We start from the raw sequence: 19955 nt of genomic DNA on the forward strand, positions 1-19955 counted from the left end.
CAAACCACCTCCCCGCTCAATCCACCTCCGTGGCAGTGATGAACATTTGGCGGATTACGTCCCCCCCCCCCCCCAACTATTTATTTTTTATAGCGCTATGGACACCTACCTGTCATTTGGAACCAACAAAGGTCTCGTCCTTTGCACCTGTGCAATACATTTTTCACGACGAACCGGGTCTTTTGGAAACATAGAAAGAGTGGATCTGTCCTCCCGAGCGTTTGAGCAAAATCCAGCAATACAACGAGCCGGCATTTTGGCCATGAAAAAAAAAACAGGTAATTTTTCACCGGTACGATAAGTATAAACAGAGTTAAACACTCAACCCCTCTACTGCAAAAAAAAAACTCCCTTCCTGGTTCTTCCTCAACACAAAATCCTAGAGAGACTTTCCCTGGCGGGAGATGAAAAACACGATATTCGCCAACATTCTGACTTGGTGTGAAAAAACGGACGGTATCCGTTCCGGATGATTGTTTTTGGTTTAAAAACTTACTTAATGTTATGTTTTAGATGTCAGTGGCACTTTAAGATGCTTCTACACCTTCATTGGAGTCCACCAGTAATGGATGATACTGATTGGACTTGATTGGGAAAGCCACAGACCTGTCGATAACACTTTCCAGCTCACAGTACGTGTCAGAGTAAATTAGAATCATGAGGTCAAAGGAACTGCCTGAAGAGATCAGAGAAGTTGCGAATATTTTTTATTGCATTTCTTGTCTTTTACTCCTCAAACCATTCAAGATGATAATATATAAAATTTAAAAAAAAATGTATAGGCCATTCATTACTTGTGGTGTTTCTGCCATTTGTGGCCAGGCTGGGTCTCTTTCCTTGGTGAAAAGCAGTTTACTGTATATTTACATAAAACCCATCTCAACCCATGAAACTACCTTTAGGAGCTCATCGATACTCTTTTCCGCAGTCTCTGCTCAGTGTACGTGAGTCACTCTTCTCACCACGGAGAAACAGTCAAGTCAGTCTCTTCAGCTTCCGCGGACGAGTACGTGACATGGGTTCAGAAAACGACTTTGCGGATGACGAGCATAGCACCTTCGAAGAAAGCGACAGCCGGCGTGGCTCCTTGTTCTTGCCACGTCGCCTCGAGCGTCGTTGCAGCACCGTTAGCCAGATGAGTCTCAGGGTACCTCGTATCACGCTACCTGCCAATGGGAAGATGCATTGCACGGTGGACTGCAATGGCGTTGTTTCGCTGGTTGGAGGAACATCTGGAACTAACTCTCCTGTTGGTCTCCTGCTGCCTGAGGTAACTCAATCCATTTTTTTATTTACCCATTTTTGCATTCATTTGCCGAGGTAACCTGACTAAGTCAGACTAAACTCACTAACTTTAGGACTTTGGACTAAATCCTTGGGGAAATTTTTGCTTTGACTAGATGAGAGAGGATATTTTTTATTTATATATAATTTGCTGAAGAGCCTACTAGACTCATTTTCCCAAAAAAGTGTTTAGTGCATATTCAAGCGCTAAGTATGTCATTGGGGACTCCAAACAGTTGAGCAAATGAAGTTGTACTCTAACCAAGAATGGGAAAGACTTCCTCCTACAAAGCTTTAAAAATTAGTTTTCTCATCTCCCAAACGCTTGAGTGTTGTTAAAAGTAAAGGTCATGTGACAGTCGTAAACATGCCTCTGTTCCAACACAAACCATAGTTGAACAGTTTGAACATTAAGTATCTTGTTTTTGTAGTGTCTGCATTTGAATACAGGTTGAAAATGATTTGCAAATCATTGTATTCTGTTTTTATTTACATTTTATTAAATGCCTCAATTTCATTGCGATCATGGTTGGTAGATCTGGGAAGGTTGATCAATGATCTTGATGGAGTTATGTTGTGGCTCCATGTTCTACTAATACAGCAATATCTCGGATACTCTTCTCTAGGGTACCACGACAGACACCGAGGTGAGAAAACAACGCTCAGTTGACTATTTAGGTGAACCAGGAAGCAGGCAAAGAGCCATGAGTGTGGCCAGCATCCTTACCAACACCATGGAAGGTTAGAAGTCTTAGATTTCCCACGTTTCAAATTATGTGACGGTCAAGTCTCAAAATTTTCTCACGCTTCTCATCACATACAATGTTGAATAATAATTTCACCTAATATCAGAATATATGGGGGGTTGCATTAGGAAAAAAAAGTGTAGTTTGAAAATGGAAAGTCTTTGACATTAAACGAGAAATTTTGTTTTTTAATTATGAAGTGCTGTTCTGAGAGATGCTGACTTTACACATAACTCGAGTGGTAAACATCAATAAATCAATCAATAAACATCAGTGGCTTTTTTTTTTTTTACATGCAGTCCATCATGCAGTGGAAGAACCATGTCCTCTATTCTAATGATCGTGAACACATGCTAACCTCACACTTTCTACCACTTACATGACACATACTCCGTCTATAACATACTGTACATACAGTATACATACTGTAAGATGCGCTGATAAGATGGGCAAGCTCTTCCACGCCTACCCGATGAAAAGTGTACATGACTTATATAGTATGTACGTCGAGTGGCAGTTCACAGTTGGATTCCAGTTAACAGCTTTAATCGGCATTGCAGTGATTGAGAAAATGAGCGGTAGAATATCAATCCATCCATTTCCGGAGTGCTTATCCTCACTAGGGTCGCGGGGTTGTGGAACCTATCCCAGCTATCTTTTGGCAAGAGGCGGGATATACTCAAACTGATCACCAGCCAATCACAGGCTGCTACTACTTGCGCTCATAGTCACACCTACGGGAAATTTACAGTCTTCTATTACCCTGCCATACTTGTTTTGGGGATGTGGGAGCAAACCGGAGTCCCCGGGCCACAGGCACGGAGAGAACATGCAAACTCTACACAGACGAGGCCAGATTTGAACTCGGATCCTCAGAACTGTGAGACAAACGATCACTGTGCTGCCAGCTCAAGAATAATCAATTGTCTATTAGAAGAAAACTGGGGAAAATTTGTTTTTCTCTCTGCTCCTGTGATTTTTACTCACTTTCAATCTCTCCCCTCCAGAGCTTGAAGAGTCGAGGCAGAAATTCCCCCCTTGCTGGTATCGATTTGCCAACACTTGTTTGATCTGGGACTGTTGCCCTACCTGGCTTAAAATTAAGGAGTTTGTTAACATGGTGGTCATGGACCCATTTGTGGATCTAACGATCACAATTTGCATTGTTCTCAACACCCTTTTTATGGCCATGGAGCATTACCCAATGACGAAAGAATTCAACTATGTCCTTTCTGTTGGAAACCAGGTACCTTAGAACATTTGAGCAACCTTTAATGTTCTTCTGGTGTTCATTCTAGAAAATAACAAATACTCCCCCTTTTTCTCTCAAATAGGTATTTACTGGTATTTTCACAGCAGAGATGTGCCTCAAGGTCATCGCTCTGGACCCTTACTACTACTTCCAGGAGGGGTGGAACATTTTTGACGGCATAATTGTTAGTCTGAGTCTAATGGAGTTGGGATTGTCCAATGTTGAGGGCCTTTCTGTGCTCAGGTCCTTCCGACTGGTAAGGGACGAAGTTCCGTGTTATTGGGGGGGAGTCTACCATCCAGTCTGCACTATACATTATATCATCCATGTTTTTTTTTTTTTTTGCTTTTGTTTTTAAAACAGCTGAGGGTATTCAAACTGGCTAAATCCTGGCCAACTCTGAACATGCTGATCAAGATTATTGGTAACTCAGTGGGGGCTCTGGGTAACTTGACCCTGGTGCTCGCTATCATCGTCTTCATCTTCGCCGTGGTGGGCATGCAACTTTTCGGCAAGAACTACAAGGAGTTCGTCTGTAACATAAACGATGACTGTCAGCTACCACGCTGGCACATGCATGATTTCTTCCACTCCTTCCTCATCGTCTTCCGGGTGCTGTGTGGAGAGTGGATAGAGACTATGTGGGACTGTATGGAGGTATCGGGACCAACAATGTGTCTGATTGTCTTCATGATGGTTATGGTCATCGGAAACTTGGTGGTATGCATTACCTTTGGTGCTCTTTTAAAAAAAATATATATATATATAAATATGGCAATCTGTAAAGAGATTTAGCTAAAATGAAATTCATGTGAAAGCCTCTATTTTTGTTCAGGTCTTGAGTTTTAGTCAGTTTAAATTTAAATGAATAAATTTAATTAACTAGCGTGCATGACATTTGGTCCATTCCACCCTGACAGAATTGGTGTAACTGAGCCAAGTTTATGGGCTGTCTTGCTCACGCATGCTTTTTCCAGTCTGCCCATAAATTTTCAATCAGATTGAGATCAGGAAATTGCAATTACCTGTCCAAATTGAATTTGTTATCCTTTAGCCACTTGTAACCAGTTTAGCGGTATGCTTCAGCTCATTGTGCATTTGGTTGACCCATTTGCGCCTAAGATTTAACTACCTTGTGTTCATCCATCCATCCATTTTCTGTGGCATTTTCCCCCTCGCTGTGGTCGCAGCCATCTTCGGGGGAGAGGCGGTGTACACCCTGAACTGGTCGCCAGCCAATCGCAGAGCACATACAGACAACTATTTGCCACTCACCTTCACACCTAGATGCAATTTAGAGTCTTCGGTCGACCAAGCAGTCTATCAATTGGACTGTCTTTCACATGTACATGCATGTAAAATTATAATCGAGGTTCTAAAAAGACCGGTAAAGTTGCAGCGTTTATACTATGCATTTATTAAAGTAATCTATCACCGTGTCTCCCAATTGACGACCTTTTGTTCATATAATATTGTTAGAGAAGCTTGTTCATAGATTAGAGTTTATAGTTGAAATCTAATTTAGCCGAAATGTTTCCAGTCATTTGTCTTATTTTATCATGTTCTTTTTAGGTTCTGAACCTGTTCTTGGCTCTGCTTCTGAGCTCATTCAGCGCTGACAATTTGGCTGCAACTGATGACGACAGCGAGATGAATAACTTGCAAATTGCTGTGGGCCGGATCCAGCGTGGAATTGCTTTTTTAAAATCTACAGTACGACAGTTCGTCCAGAGCCTGTTCATTGATCGCAGTGGGAAGGGCTCCAACCTACCTGAAGAGAGCAAACCCTTAGAAGAACTACATAGCAATGGCAAAGGCAACTGCATCACCAATCACACAACAGTAGAAATGACTAAAGACCCTGGCGGTATATACATGACAGCTGAGGGGAACGGCCGTCCTGGAGGAGGCCTTGTTGTAGGGGGCATGATTGAGGGGGACAGCACTGAAAAGTACCCCATCGACGAATGTCACTATATGTCCTTTATTCACAATCCCAGCCTGACAGTCACAGTGCCTATTGCTGTGGGTGAGTCAGACTTTGAGAACCTGAATACAGAGGACTTAAGCAGTGATTCCTCCGATGTGGAAGGCAGCAAAGAGGTAAGCGCCAAACTGCCTTATTTCAGTCTTGATTAGTTGATCTGTTTTGACCTTTAAAATTGACTCTGGTGAAATTATTTTGCCATTTATCAGCCCCTTGTGAGCGTGGACCATCCCAGTTGTACAATATGTTAAAGTGTCTGAAAAGCTGATGTTGTTCTGGAGAATGTCTGTGTTTCTTATTTACAGGTTGATACGGTACGATATAACATGGTGTATGTTGCAAAACAATCATATACACAGCCTTCAGATGAAATGAAAGTGAAGACAGGTTGGGTCCGGGTTATGGTTGGAGGGGATTGGAGGGGTCCGGTGCCATGCTGCAGGGGCCATCAGCAGTAGACGGGATACGGACGAGCAATAATCAGATTCAATCTATTTTCTCCGCTTTGAGACTTGAACCGTGACCTTTCTTTTAAAAAGCTAAAGCCCTTATGGATATGCTACTACCTTGCAAACTAATGACTTGGATTCACATTGACGATTACGGTACATTTAAAACAGACCAAACAGATGTTTCTAATTTAATTGAGAAACGCCCGAAGGGTGATCTCAGCTTCCTCCCTACCAATCTAATTGAAACTCCAAGTAAAATTAAATAAGATATTGTTGCCACACTATTTCCCAAATCTCATGTCACTTTAATTCTTTAATCTTACAGAGAAAACTATTATGGTGCCCATTAGAGCTGAGACCTTTGCAAAGCACAAACAATCAAGAACATTTAACAGTAATTTGATTCATTTGACGGGAAGAAAAAAAAATGTCCTGCAGGAGACAGTGATGGGTATTACAAAGTATGAAATTGCCACACAGTTGTTTTTCCACTGCAGTTCAATCTATTGGATCTGGTGGCTCTGGCCCTACTTGTCTTAGTGTGTGATTCTGGTAACCAACATGACATCTGATTTTGCACTTGGTGGCAAAAGGCCTTGATTATGTTGCCTACTACTTTAACCATTATTTTATAGGTACAGGTGTTCAAACTGTAAATCATGTGAATATTTAGTTACAATGGTTTGCCCTGCTTATGTATCTCGTGCAAGAAAATCCTAACTTCATTCTGAACACAGACTGGAGGTTGAGTGCTGGCTTGTGGTGTGCATGACTTACTTTGTTTTACTCCCACCATTTGTTATTGCAGCCATGTCACAGACGCTCTCAAGGTTTTCAGTGAGAGAAGAACTGTAAGACCACTTTATTGTATCATAGCAATAATCATGAGGACTGCCAATGTCATTTACGAGCAGGCATTTTTTTCTTCATACTTTTAATGGACTGCCCATTTTCGTTCTTTGCCTGGTCTTGCCCTCCGCCCCACCGAAAACCCTTTCCTTTATTCCCACCTCTTCCCCAAAAAGCAGGACACATACAGAATGAAACTTTTTAAGTTTTATCCTCTTAATTTGTTTTGAAATGGGAGTTGGTCTGCATTTAACATCTGAAAAAGAGGAAGAATTTCAAGAGGGATCCAAATTTTTTTCTTTTTTTTTTTTTTAATTTTTACTGGAATTTATCATGACGCTGATATACTGTATGACCTGATTGATGTATGTTTTGAGGATGTGGGAGGAAAACTGGAGTGCCTGGAGAAAACTTACGCAGGCACGGGGAAAACATGCAAACTCCACTCAGGGGGAGGCCGGTATTTGTACCCTGGTCCCAGAACTATGAGGCCAACGCCAAGGCACAGGTGTAGTGCGTTGACCTCACAGTTCACATCCCAAAAACATGCATTAATTGGAGCCTCTAAATTGCCCTTAGGTGTGATTGTGAGTTGCGACTGTTGTCTGTGTCCATGTGCCCTGCGATTGGCTGACAATCAGTTCAGGGTATAACCTGCCTCCTGTCCGTTGACAGTTGGGATAGGCTCCAGCACTCCTGTGACCATCGTGAGGATAAGTGGCTCAGAAAATGGATGGATAGATGGAAATATTATGTCATTGGAATTAGAAGACCAAGATAGCTTTTCCACAGCAAACTGGAAAAAGGACGCTGTGGAGTGATGAGTCTCAGATGATTTAAGAATCCTAACTCTAAAAAAATATATATATATATTTCAACTGAACCTCCTGGAGTTTCTCATAAGTGAAATTAAGAACTAGACACGGATGCTGTGTTGAAATCAACTATTCGTGGAGGTGTGATTAGCCATGCCTTTGGCGAAAGGTGTCACTTTTCCCTTCACAGTGAGGGCCCTATTGGGAAGGGTTTAAAATGGTGCCAGTAGGTGTCCATTTTCTTGGGAGTTCTTGGATTTTGGAATAGGGTTTACCCATTATACAGACATGGACAAAAATAGTTGTTACCTCTCTGTTACTGAAAGAAAAAGCCACAGTGGTCTCAGAAATACAGGTAGCTTGAATCTGACAAAACTACTGAAAAAAACAATGTCATTAAAAAATCCGACAAACTCATGAAACAGGCCTGGACAAAAATAATGGTATCGCAAGTTAAGAGCGATAATAATTTAACCATAGGAACATGTTCAAGCAAGGTGTGTCCTCTAATTATCATCACAAGTGTCTTCAAACCTGTAATGAGTCACTCGGTCTATTTCAATGATGACACTGTGCTGTTTGGTGACCCTGGACCAAAGGAGATTAGAAAGAAAATTATGGACAAGTATGTTAAAAGTTGATTTCACAACACTATTTCTGAGCAGCTTGATGTTCCTGTGATAATACAGTTGCAAATAATATTCAGAAATTTAAGATCCACAGGACTGTAGCCCACCTCCGTTGAATTGGCTACAGGAGGAAATTTGTAGACAATTTGAAGAGACAGAGTATGGGTGCTAAAAAAAAAAAAAAAAAAAAAAAAGAGCCCAGAACAACCTCCAAAGAAATTACAGTAAAGGTGCACTCCAAGGTTAAGGTACGCCAGTGTCCGCTCGCATCTTCATGGAAGACCACTATTAGAAATAAATCATAAAAAAGCGAGACTGGAATTTACCAAACTGCATGATGCTTCTGCCTTTGTCCTACAAAAGGCTTAATACAGGAAGTTCTTGGCAAGCCACATCACGTCTGTGTTCACAGATACAAAATTGAAGCATACCAAGAAAATATCACCGTCTCTCCTGTGAAACTTGGAGGAGGCTCTTTTGTGTTATGGGGTTGCTTCGCTTCATCTGGCACAAAGTTTATTAAATCTGTGCAGGGTACAATGAAATATAAAGACATTCTAGGAATTCCAGAGACACATTTGTTGCCATTGTCAGAAGGCTTGGTCTAAGTTGCAAGTTGTGTCTTGCAACAAGATAATGACCCAAATCACACAGCTAAAAATACCCCAAAATAGCTAAGAGGAAAACACCGGATTATTCTGAAGTGGCCTTCTATATCGCCTAATCTAAATCCCTATTGAACATCTGTGGAGTGAGCTGAAACATGGCGTCGGGAGAAAGCACCCTTGAAATCTGAGACAGTTTGGAGCAGTTTTCTCATGAAGAGTGGATCAAAATACCTGCTGAGTGGTGTGGAGATGTCATTGAAAGTTACAAAAATCGCTCAATTCAGTGATTGCCTCAAAAGATTGTAATATCGAAATATTAAGTTAAGAGTACTCTAATTCTTGGTCCGGGCCTGTTTCATAAGATTTTTTTTTATTCTGTTGAATCACATTTGTGATTGAATGTATATTAATTTTCATTCATTTAAAAAAAAAAAAAAAGTATGTGTTGTCCGATTCCAGTTATTGGGCGACCATTGTGGGGTTTTCTTTCATTCACAGAGGGATACAGAGAATTTGGCCTTGTCGGCATTGAAGATGACCTCGTCTGAATATGAAAATCTAACAAGCTGAAAATAACCACATCTGGTTACATAAGGTTGATGACGCCAATAATAAATGATTAGATAATCAAAAAATCAGGGGACATATCAGGATCATAAATCAAGCTCCATATTTATTTTTAACTTAAACCGAATCCTCAGCCATACATGAAATAAGCAAATGCCTGCCTGTGATAGCTCTGATAATGGAGTGGAAAAAAAATATTTTACCTGGAACATTGTTTTGAACAAATGTTAGAGGGTATCAGAAAACGTAAGAAGCTTTTAGCCAATTTCAATCACGTTGAAGTGTGAATGTGCATAAATCACTTCAATAAAGAATTGATAATCTGCATAAATAACCTTTGGGAATAATGATCTTCAAGTCACACAGGCACACAATGTATAATACAATGCCAACCTATACTGCTATAGATAAAACCGTATACAGACATCACCTCATAGAATCCATAACCCACCGAGGTAAAACGAGAAACAAAAGTATAGAGAAAGGCAGCACCCTTTCAGAGGTCAATGCACATCTGAGAAGCATGTTTCCATCATTCCCATGTCCTATTAGCTGGGTTCCACTGCAATCAGGGCTGCTGCACTGTCTAGGATGACATGTTTCAAAACATCACATGCCTCAGGGAAAAAAAAAGAAAAAAAGTCACCTGCATGCAATACAGTTCTAGGTTTTCTCTATGAAAAATTCCAAGTAGCAAGACTGACACGTCTCACATTATCCAGATGCTATATGGTGCATATTTACTTTTTGCCACGTTATGTACTGTAAGTAGGAAAAACATAAAACACCAGACCGCATGGTGTCTGATAAACAGTGCACAGTGCTGGTTTTTGCTGGTAAGCTAATGTGGTCACCTATCGACTTCAACACAAACAGAAAAAGCTTAAACACTGCTTTCAAGGAATGAAAATCATGTATTTTCATGTCACTGAGGAAAATTGATGATAAGAACTTTAGGTGGGTGGATAATATGTAATGGGAGTAGGGGCATAACCAATTCAAGAGTTCTTTTTACCTGGGCCATTTAAACAGATGAACTAAATACTAATTGATCTGGGGGGTTAATTTCTCAGTAGATGTGAAAATACCGCACGTTTTGCTTGGTGCAATTTCAGGCTTGGATTGATGATGCACTGGAATACTGCATGCACTCTTCCTCAAACCGAGGTCGCATCAAACGTACCCACAGTTGCATTAGTGTAACTTCCAACTGTGATATGATTTGAGCCTTCAGATATGTCATATCTAAGCCTGTAGGTACATTTGATCAATGTTGCATGTGATGACAATGAGGAAGATGTTAAGAAGGCTCCAACTCTGTTACGACAGCGCCTGGCCTGAGGAGAGCACGTCAGGACGTTTGGTCCTGGAACAACTCTTCATTTTCTGGGTAACTTTGTGCACCTTTCCTTGCTCATGCAGAAGCTCGACACAGAGCCGAAACATCTCAGCTCTTCAGAAGGGAGCACTGTTGATATACGCCCCCCAGGAGATGGGGTTGATTCAGTGGAACTGGAGCCTGAGGAGTCACTGGAGCCAGAGGCCTGCTTTACTGACGGTGAGATGGCTACAAGTGTGATGGATCAAGAAAAAGTAGGACAGAACTGCTCATGCTTTCAACTGGTCTATTAAACTCACAGCTGAGTGACACTGAATAGAAATGCTCATCAGGTTAGAAACAAAAGTAGTGTATTTCATTTCATTTTGTCTGACGTGTCAGCAATTTCCAATGTGCAAATGTCCTACAAAACTGCGTTTGGACATGGAATTTAGAAATAAAAAAAAAAAATCAGTGGATTAAAACAGAATACGATGATTTCAGAATCCTTTTCAAACTATATTCAATTGAATACACTAAAAAAGACACCTAATATTCAAATTCATAAATGTTAGATAGTTTTTTAGTATTCTCTCATTTTGAATTAGATGCCTACAACATATTCCCAAGATGGGACAGGGGCAACAAAAGACTGTGAAGGTTGGGGAATATTTGGAAGATTCCACAAGTGAACACGTTATTTGGAAACAGAGTGTCATGATTGGGTATAAATAAAGCATTTCGGAAAGGCAAGCTAGGATGAGGCCAGTTTGTAAACAACTGCTTGAGCAAATAGTCCAACAATTTAAGAATGTTTCTCGACGTAAAATTGCAAAGAAATTGCCATCATCCAGGCTCCATAATCTCATCAAATGATTCTGAAAATCTGAAGGACTCTATGCATGTTATTCAAAGGAAAGGTGATGTAAGATTGTCATAAACGTCTGTCCCAGGTTCACCTGCTTTTATTGTTATTTTCATAACTCTTTCTTACAACTAACAAAAACCCACAATTACCAAGAAAATTGAATGTTACATAAGCAACATACGAAAAAATTTCAACATTCAAATGACGTTGGAATTGGCCTTTTGAAAAATATCTTTGTGTTGACTGAATCTGTATAATTTGAGTTTCACTTTTGGTATTGCAATGCTGAAATACAGAGAACTGTCCTATAGTATTCTAATTTATTGAGTTATATGGATATTTTCATGATACATGCACAGTAACGTGATCATATGCTGTTGGATACATTGTGCTCAATGACAAACATGAGATTCATATCTGTGATCGTTTTCGTTTGTGTTCTTCTCTACGTTTGCAGGATGCATAAGCAGATTCCAGTGTTGCGAGGTCAATGAGGAAGCACCCGGGTTTAAGAGCTGGTGGACACTCAGGAAAACGTGTTTTATAATCGTGGAGCACAACTGGTTTGAATCCTTTATTATATTTATGATCCTGCTCAGCAGTGGAGCACTGGTGAGTTTAAATGCATGTTTGCACAACTCATACCTGTGTGTGTGTGTGTGTGTGTGTGTGTGTGTGTGTGTGTGTGTGTGTGTGTTTCATGGGGACATTTACTTTAGGCATGTAATTGTATTACTTAAGCGAGTTGTACTTTGCAATTGTCACATTGTGGTTGAGCTTCTTTTATTAAGTGTGAAATGACCCCAAACTTTGGACATTGTCTTTTCCTCCTGACTCAAGCTCATTCCTACACTCCTACAACCTACAACAGGGGTCGGGAACCTTTTTGACTGAGAGAGCCGTGAATGCCAAATATTTTAAAATGTAATTTCAAATGAGCCATACAGTATTTTAAACACAAAGTACAGGTGTATTTGCACATTTATGTAAGACCAACACTTTCAGAGTACAATAAGTCTCAGAACTCTTTGAAATAACATTGTTACGCTGTTTCTAACCAATGATGACAAAAGTAGTTTTTACGATTAATGCGACATCTGGTGCTGCACGGTTTTGCTGATGGCTTTGGAGTCTGTTTCATACATTGTTAGACACAAAGCTTCATGCAAGCGTTGAGACTTGCGTCCGTTCATCATCGTGAACGTAATTCAATTCGATTTGCCATCATGCTGGTACGATGGTAAACGGTTCTTGCCGACAAATGCATATCTTTTATTCGTTTGATTGTCTTTATGCGAAGTTGTCAAAATGTTTATTTGCAACATCAAGTACGATTGCTTTGGCATACTCCTCATCTGTGAATTTAGACACGCAGCATAACTTTCTCTCTCCACAAAGGTCAGTCTGTCCATTCTTGTTGAAAACTCCTTTTTTTCTTTGAGCGACCTTTGTCACAAGCATTTCCATAATAACTTCTTCCGACCTGATCGGCGTTCGACCCTTCTGCGCCTGTGCACATCGACTGCCACACCAAACTACGGCAACCCCACTAGGACAAACTGTCTCTGGGTCATTTGCGTTGCCTGCACAACAGAAATCACATGTACAGTAAGTCGTTATGAGGGCTCTGCGAGCCATATGCAACCATTAAAAGAGCCAGGTATGACTTTCGAGTCATGGGTTCCTGACCCCTGGTCTATAATAAGGGTTAGGGTCCATGAGGAAAAATAATCACCATAAAATCCCATAAAATATTGAGTAATCTGTGATATAACTATGAATTAAAAAACTGCTTTGCACGAAACTTACAAAAAGTGAACTGTGATATATTGAGAGAGAACTGTATTGTACAAAATCCTAGCAGCCAGTCCTTTTATTTATTACCAAGTATGGTAATAAATGGCACTCCTGCAACCGGAGGATGCCGGTTTGGAAAATAGACATGAATAGATTAGATGGATAGATCTACTCTTATTGGATTTGAGCGAGCACCCAAATTTCATTCAATTTTTACCAATGCGAAGTGAAATCCTTCCCATCTTAATGTATCTTTTTTTTTTTTTTTTACTCATTTGGGAATTTTGTTTAGGCTTTTGAGGACATATATATTGAACAGAGGAGGACCATCAAAACGATGCTGGAGTATGCAGACAAGGTCTTTACTTATGTCTTCATTCTGGAGATGCTGTTGAAGTGGGTGGCCTATGGATTTGTCAAGTACTTCACCAACGCCTGGTGCTGGCTCGACTTCCTCATTGTTGATGTATGTACAATATTCAACATATCTAGCTCTGGATGGAGTCTAACTTATTCATTCCATGTTTCCATTCTTCATATTAAGTTAAGATATTAAAGGTCTAATCCAGAGGAAATGTAGTTTGTTTATCATGCAAATGTAGCTAAAATTTCATCAAAAACAATGTTTAAAAAATTCTCAACACAACGGAAACTAAATAAATTAACGCCAAAGTGCCCATTTTCTTTGTAATCCTAATGCCTCCGATGTCTGCTTCAAACCGAGGCTCTGTTAAAGCTGCTTCCGTGTGAGGTCACTCCAAGACAACCCCAGTACAGAAATGGTATCCCATATAGACAATCATACACGCGAGTGGGATCTTGAGAATAAAGACAGCAGTGATGAAGACATTTTTATGGAATATGTAAATGCTACTGGCTTCTTGTGCATGCATAAGAGATCTCATTGGTTTCCGAAGCAATGAGTGTTTATTGAACTCCAAGGACATGGAAGACAGTGAGCGCCGACATAAAGACTGCCACAGGTAAATAACTAGGACATAGATAATGGACCCAACCCATGACACCTTGGAGAGGTGTATGCCCCTACTTGGTATAGTAACAAACAACCAATAATCTACAGAACCCTAACCTAACTCTAACCCTATGGATAAGATAGGAACTGAAGTGGAGGCATTTTCTTATTCTTCCCGTGTTCGATAAACAATCCCATGCAGGTGTAATTCAACCATGTATGTTTAAACTGGAGTTGACGAATGTAACACAAGGACAGGATTTCGCGAGACCTGACGAAGTTGACGTGGAACTTCTCACCCAAAACACAGACTAGTAGGTGCCTCAAGAAATCTACGTACACCTTGTTGACAAAATAATCTAATTCAAACACCATTTAAACGTCTGATGCTGCTTGCACACAACAGTGAGTCGTTTGTTGTTGTTGTACTAGCGACTGAGTCGGCGTAAAACAAAAATCGAAACCTTCTGTATCGTTCTGCATTTAAAGGTTTAGCCCGTCTTTTAAATAATGCACCTAACACATGAGAGCACACATCACCGTAGTCAAATTTCAGCAAGACCTCAGAGTCGACAGTGCGATAACTTTATACAGTGTCCAAATTTCATCAACTCCTAAACATCACTTTAGGTGACATATGTATCTGTATTGGTATTAGACTTACATTTAAAACGAGGTACATACCTGTCAATACTAAATTGAACATGTTCGTACTTAGTTGCTACCAAAGCCAAGTGAACGCTGTACCGGGTTTTCAAAGCAGGCCTCCGTGAAATGCTTGGAACATATTACTGTCCACTTTGATTTGTAAGTCCAATGCTTTGTCTTCAAAAACCTGGTCCATAACCTGTCTGTCCGTTCATGTTTTGGCCATTCATGTAAGCTGACTGCATCAGTGTTTGACGCAGAAAAGCCGTATACAACACACTTCCTCACCATCTTTGCTAGCTTTTTCACTCCCTGGCTAAATTTTGTCCGGATGTGACGTTTCATTCCAGGGAGTTCCAGAACTTGCCCAATCTAAGTGACATTTCCCAAAAAATCTTGAGACTGAGTTTGATGCTAATTTATTTCATTTCTGTTGTGTTGAGAATTTTTTAAATATTTTTTAATGGAATTTTAGCTACATTTGTAAAATAGACAGATAAAATAAATTTCCTCTGGATTAGACCTTTAATAGCACAAGGCAGTTAACCTTCTACCATGTACCTGCTGGAACCTTCAACACCTAATTTGTATTTCAGTAAAATTTCTAAATCAGTTCATATTTTCCTCTATGTTTATCTGATAAACCATGTTCTCTCAGGTGTCCCTTGTCAGCCTTGTGGCCAATGCGTTGGGCTATTCCGAGCTCACCGCGATCAAATCCCTGAGGACACTGCGAGCCCTCCGGCCTCTGAGAGCCCTATCTCGGTTCGAGGGCATGAGGGTAAGTAAGAAGCCATTTTATTCTAAGATTTGAACAGTTGCAAAGGAATGTTCCAAAACATACAGAAACATATTGAGTTTTCCATTAGACATCTTAGATGCAGTTGTCATTGTGTAGCAATGGATACTTTACTACATACGTTTCAGTAATTTAATGTGTAATTTAAATTGAACTGCATGCTAATGTTTTCCTTCCAATTCAAGTCTGTACTTCTTCTATCTGCATGTTTCTTTTTACATTGTGTTGATGGATTGCAGACATTGCTTTTGACGCTGCTCGTTTGGTGCCTTGTAAAAGTGACCTGTAATCTTTTTCTTTGTTGTGTGTCTTTTTCATTTACAGTCAGACAAAATGTTGTGACCTCATCCTGCCGCTAAGGTTTTTTTCTGTTTTGCTTTTTTCCCTATGAAAATATAAACTTGACTGAATCGACCTTCACCTTCTTAAATGTCTGTTAGCAAAAGCTTTTGTGTGCAGACCTCACTCTATAAAGGTAGCTTTTGTATATTGTAAGAATACTCAAGTGATTACTGTAATGACCACTTGTCCAAAATTAAGCTGCCTTTCTATTTCGGTTAGCAGAACTCCCTCCGTTCGCGCAATTAGAGGGTTCTGAGTTGTACTTTCAACCTGTCTAGGTTGTGGTGAACGCACTACTGGGGGCCATCCCCTCCATCATGAATGTGCTGCTGGTCTGCCTCATCTTTTGGCTCATCTTCAGCATCATGGGCGTCAACCTATTCGCAGGGAAGTATTACTACTGCATCAACACGACCACTGACGAGGTGTTCCCCATCGAGGAAGTCAACAACAAGTCTGACTGCCTGAATTTGGTCAACGACAGCGCCCGATGGAAAAACGTCAAAATCAATTTTGACAATGTTGGTGCTGGCTATTTGGCGCTGTTGCAAGTGGTGAGGTGTTCAAAAAGTCTCAGCATGCATTTTATGTCATTCAACGTAACAGGTCGGAGGTCTGCAGTTCTAGAAATAGAAGCTGTAAGCTAGATAGATGCACTCCCATCCAAAAGGATTGCAACAGTTGGGCCGTGCTGTAAACTGAAAACAACTGTGCTTGACATCAGAAGGCAATGTGAGACAACAGGTCAACATTTCAGCTTTTATTTCAAGGCCTGATACACAAGATGACATTATTTGAAATGTAGTTTTGTTCGTCCTTACTTACAATAACTGTATCAGGCCTGAAATCAACATTCTTCACTGTCATCCTTTCACTTTGGCCTGTGATATGGGGGATATATGGGCGGCCGCCTAAGTGCTGCATTTTCCAGCTCCAGTCAGTACATGTTTGATTTCTGTTATTTAGTATTAGGACCGTGGGATTATTTTATTTAAATTTCATCATTTGTGGTGGTGGGTTAGGGAGCTTTCCCCCAAATTTGGGGGGAAAAAAAACTACATTTTGCCCAAGTCCAGGGGCAGACTGGTGTATGAAACCCCGGGTTTCCCTTGGAGGGCTAGCGGGCCATGAGCCAAGAAAAAGAAATAAGATTCCTCCTTTGAACCAGCCCTGTTTCCATTTGGCTTGTATTTCTTCTAGCACCAGTAAAAGGGGGAAAGTCTGAGTGAGTGAGTGAGTGAGTGAGTGAGTGAGTGAGTGAGTGAGTGAGTGAGTGAGTGAGTGAGTGAGTGAGAGTGAGTGAGTGAGTGAGTGAGTGAGTGAGTGAGTGAGTGAGTGAGCGAGCGAGCGAGTGAGTGAGTGAGTGAGTGAGTGAGCGAGCGAGCGAGCGAGTGAGCGAGTGAGCGAGCGAGCCTTCATGCAAGAGAACTAGTAAACTGTGGGGAAACAGAATAAGAAACAACTGAGCATGCAGCAAGATGTTTGCCAGAACTTTTCGTTAATGGTTTGTTGTTGTTCTTTTGTGTCTTAGCCTTTATTGCGGATGACAGTTTTTGTTTTTTTTTTAATTGCAGTTAATTGTTTTAACTTGCATTTCCATGTATACTCTCACCTTATGGTTTATGACTTGTTTCTCTTGGTAGTCATGACTCTGTTGCTTTTGTTCTTGTTTATCATTTTAATTTGTCCAGGTACTTGATTCCTCGATGATTTATAGTCTAAAATATGCAGTTATTTTCTCCACATTGGGTTAAATAAAATCTGTGTTACTGGCTGGCTCGGTATCCATGTGTATTGGGCCGCTTATCAACTCCCAGGCCACCTTTTGCACCAAGTCAGCCCTTGTTGGCCTGCTGATGCCTTCGTCATTGATTTGTGTTAGCAGCATTTACAACGTATGGTGAAACGCTGTGGATAGCAAAGCAGGTAGCTGGACAAAATTATTTTAGAATTTAAGACACTGTTGCTATGTGAGAAACAGATAATTGTGATGGCCTTTTTTCTGGTCACACTTATTAATTCAGCTACTGATATGTCATTGTTTAAGAAACCTCCAGTGTTTCCCTCTCAGAGGAATGATGCACACATTCACTCTATCCACCATAATCTTCAGGAAACCCATTGTGTCTGATGGAACATGTGCCTGGATGTGATTTTCCCGTAAGATGGGTCTCAGGTTCACTGGACCATTCTAGGTTTTGTCCGTGATCCATTTTGTGGCTCTTAGACACCTACTACCACAATCAATGTCCTGTGTCACAGTGGACCTTTCAAGCTGCCACTGTGGTTTCTTAGTATCTTGATGTATATTTAATAAGAATTAAAATCGATCAGTCAAACAGAGCAAAGTTTCTATGCTAGCTGGGCTTAGCAATTTGGGTTCTTGGTCAGTGCCCCTTCCATAATTGAATTCCGAGAACACCACTGGGCCGCAATCTTGAGACCGCCTGACCAAGGACCCTTTGGGTCCCACCTGCCACCAGTTTAGTATTCATACTTTTTTTTTTTAAACATTTTATAATGTAACGTGTGTGACTTGGTTAGAAAAAAAAAAGTGGAGATTTTTTATTTTTTCTTAATGACTTTGTACAACTGCTCTGATTTCTTTTTCATCTTCTGTACTTCACAATTGCTTGATTCCCCCAAATAGAGAGCTATTTCATTTCATTAATCCTTCCTTTTTTGGGGGGGGGGACCATTGCATTCAAACAGAGTCCAATCAGATCCAGGTGTAAATATTTGGAGATGAAATGTTTATCTCTTGTCTGATATTCATCACTTTCAAATGTTTCCAGTTTACAGCAAGGGTAACAGTTCTTGCTGGTTCAGTACCAGTACTTTTGGAGAAGGGTGTACTGTACATGGATCGACAGACATATACGTACTGACTAATTGACTCTTATCTGTTCTCAGGCAACATTTAAGGGCTGGATGGACATTATGTATGCAGCTGTGGATTCTCGTGATGTAAGGTTCCTCCAAATAAGAAAATCACCTGTACACAATAATTTAACGATGGATTTGTTATACAATTCATTAACATCAATGATGTCTTTCTGTCTCAATCGCTGTAGCTGGAGGAACAGCCCAAATATGAAGTGAACTTGTACATGTATCTGTACTTTGTCATCTTCATCATCTTTGGTTCTTTCTTTACACTCAACCTGTTCATTGGCGTTATCATTGACAATTTCAACCAGCAGAAGAAAAAGATAAGTAGTCTTTTTCAGGGAAATATCTATGCACAGTGAATTATTTATAACAAAGGTCACCAGCAGAGATAATCTTTTGCACAAATCTGGCATGAAATTGATTTAAGTGAACAAATGAACAAAATGATTTTATCCAAGGTATGGGAATGGTCTCATGTGACTGAAATCTGACTAAATTCAGTATTATGGTGACATTTTGCTGTGAAAATCGTAACACAAAATTTAAATTAGAATTAACATAACATGAATACATTATGGTTACAGTCAATCTTATAATTTCTGTGGTTTTAACCATCTTTCGATGTGTTTTCTATACTTTGGAGGGCAAGATATCTTCATGACAGAGGAACAGAAGAAATATTACAATGCTATGAAGAAGTTAGGCTCCAAGAAACCACAAAAACCAATTCCTCGACCAGCAGTAAGTTCTCCTCAAACCTTCTTTTGACATTGTCATCCTGTACTCTGATGATCCCGTGGATTGTAATTTCTTTCTTGTTCTGTTTGGCCCGCAGAATGAATTTCAAGGCTGTGTGTTCGACTGCATAACAAAGCAGGCTTTTGACATTGTTATCATGATCCTCATCTGCCTGAACATGGTGACCATGATGGTGGAGACTGATGACCAAACTGAAGAGATGGACACGATCCTTTACTGGATCAACATGGTCTTCATTGTGCTCTTCACAGGAGAGTGTGTATTAAAGATGATCTCCTTGCGTCACTATTACTTCACCATAGGTTGGAATATATTTGATTTTGTGGTGGTGATCCTGTCAATCGTAGGTAAGGCCATCATTACTGTCATG

At 40.3% G+C, this 19955-nt stretch overlaps 1 protein-coding gene across 1 annotated transcript in view; it reads left to right on the plus strand.

Annotated features, from left to right (window-relative positions):
- scn1lab (sodium channel, voltage-gated, type I like, alpha b) overlaps nt 1-19955 on the plus strand; it is a 44046-nt gene that overhangs the window by 18525 nt on the left and 5566 nt on the right. The window contains exons 12-26 of the mRNA XM_061835973.1: nt 929-1270; nt 1911-2025; nt 3038-3276; nt 3365-3538; nt 3646-4002; nt 4855-5385; nt 10612-10747; nt 11833-11987; nt 13465-13638; nt 15452-15574; nt 16213-16488; nt 18848-18901; nt 19009-19146; nt 19463-19567; nt 19662-19932. Coding sequence (XP_061691957.1) covers nt 929-1270; nt 1911-2025; nt 3038-3276; nt 3365-3538; nt 3646-4002; nt 4855-5385; nt 10612-10747; nt 11833-11987; nt 13465-13638; nt 15452-15574; nt 16213-16488; nt 18848-18901; nt 19009-19146; nt 19463-19567; nt 19662-19932 — 3190 coding nt within the window. The remainder of the gene's footprint in view (nt 1-928; nt 1271-1910; nt 2026-3037; nt 3277-3364; nt 3539-3645; nt 4003-4854; nt 5386-10611; nt 10748-11832; nt 11988-13464; nt 13639-15451; nt 15575-16212; nt 16489-18847; nt 18902-19008; nt 19147-19462; nt 19568-19661; nt 19933-19955) is intronic.

Source organism: Syngnathoides biaculeatus, chromosome 2 (genome assembly GCF_019802595.1).
Source record: "Syngnathoides biaculeatus isolate LvHL_M chromosome 2, ASM1980259v1, whole genome shotgun sequence".
Lineage (NCBI taxonomy): Eukaryota > Metazoa > Chordata > Actinopteri > Syngnathiformes > Syngnathidae > Syngnathoides > Syngnathoides biaculeatus.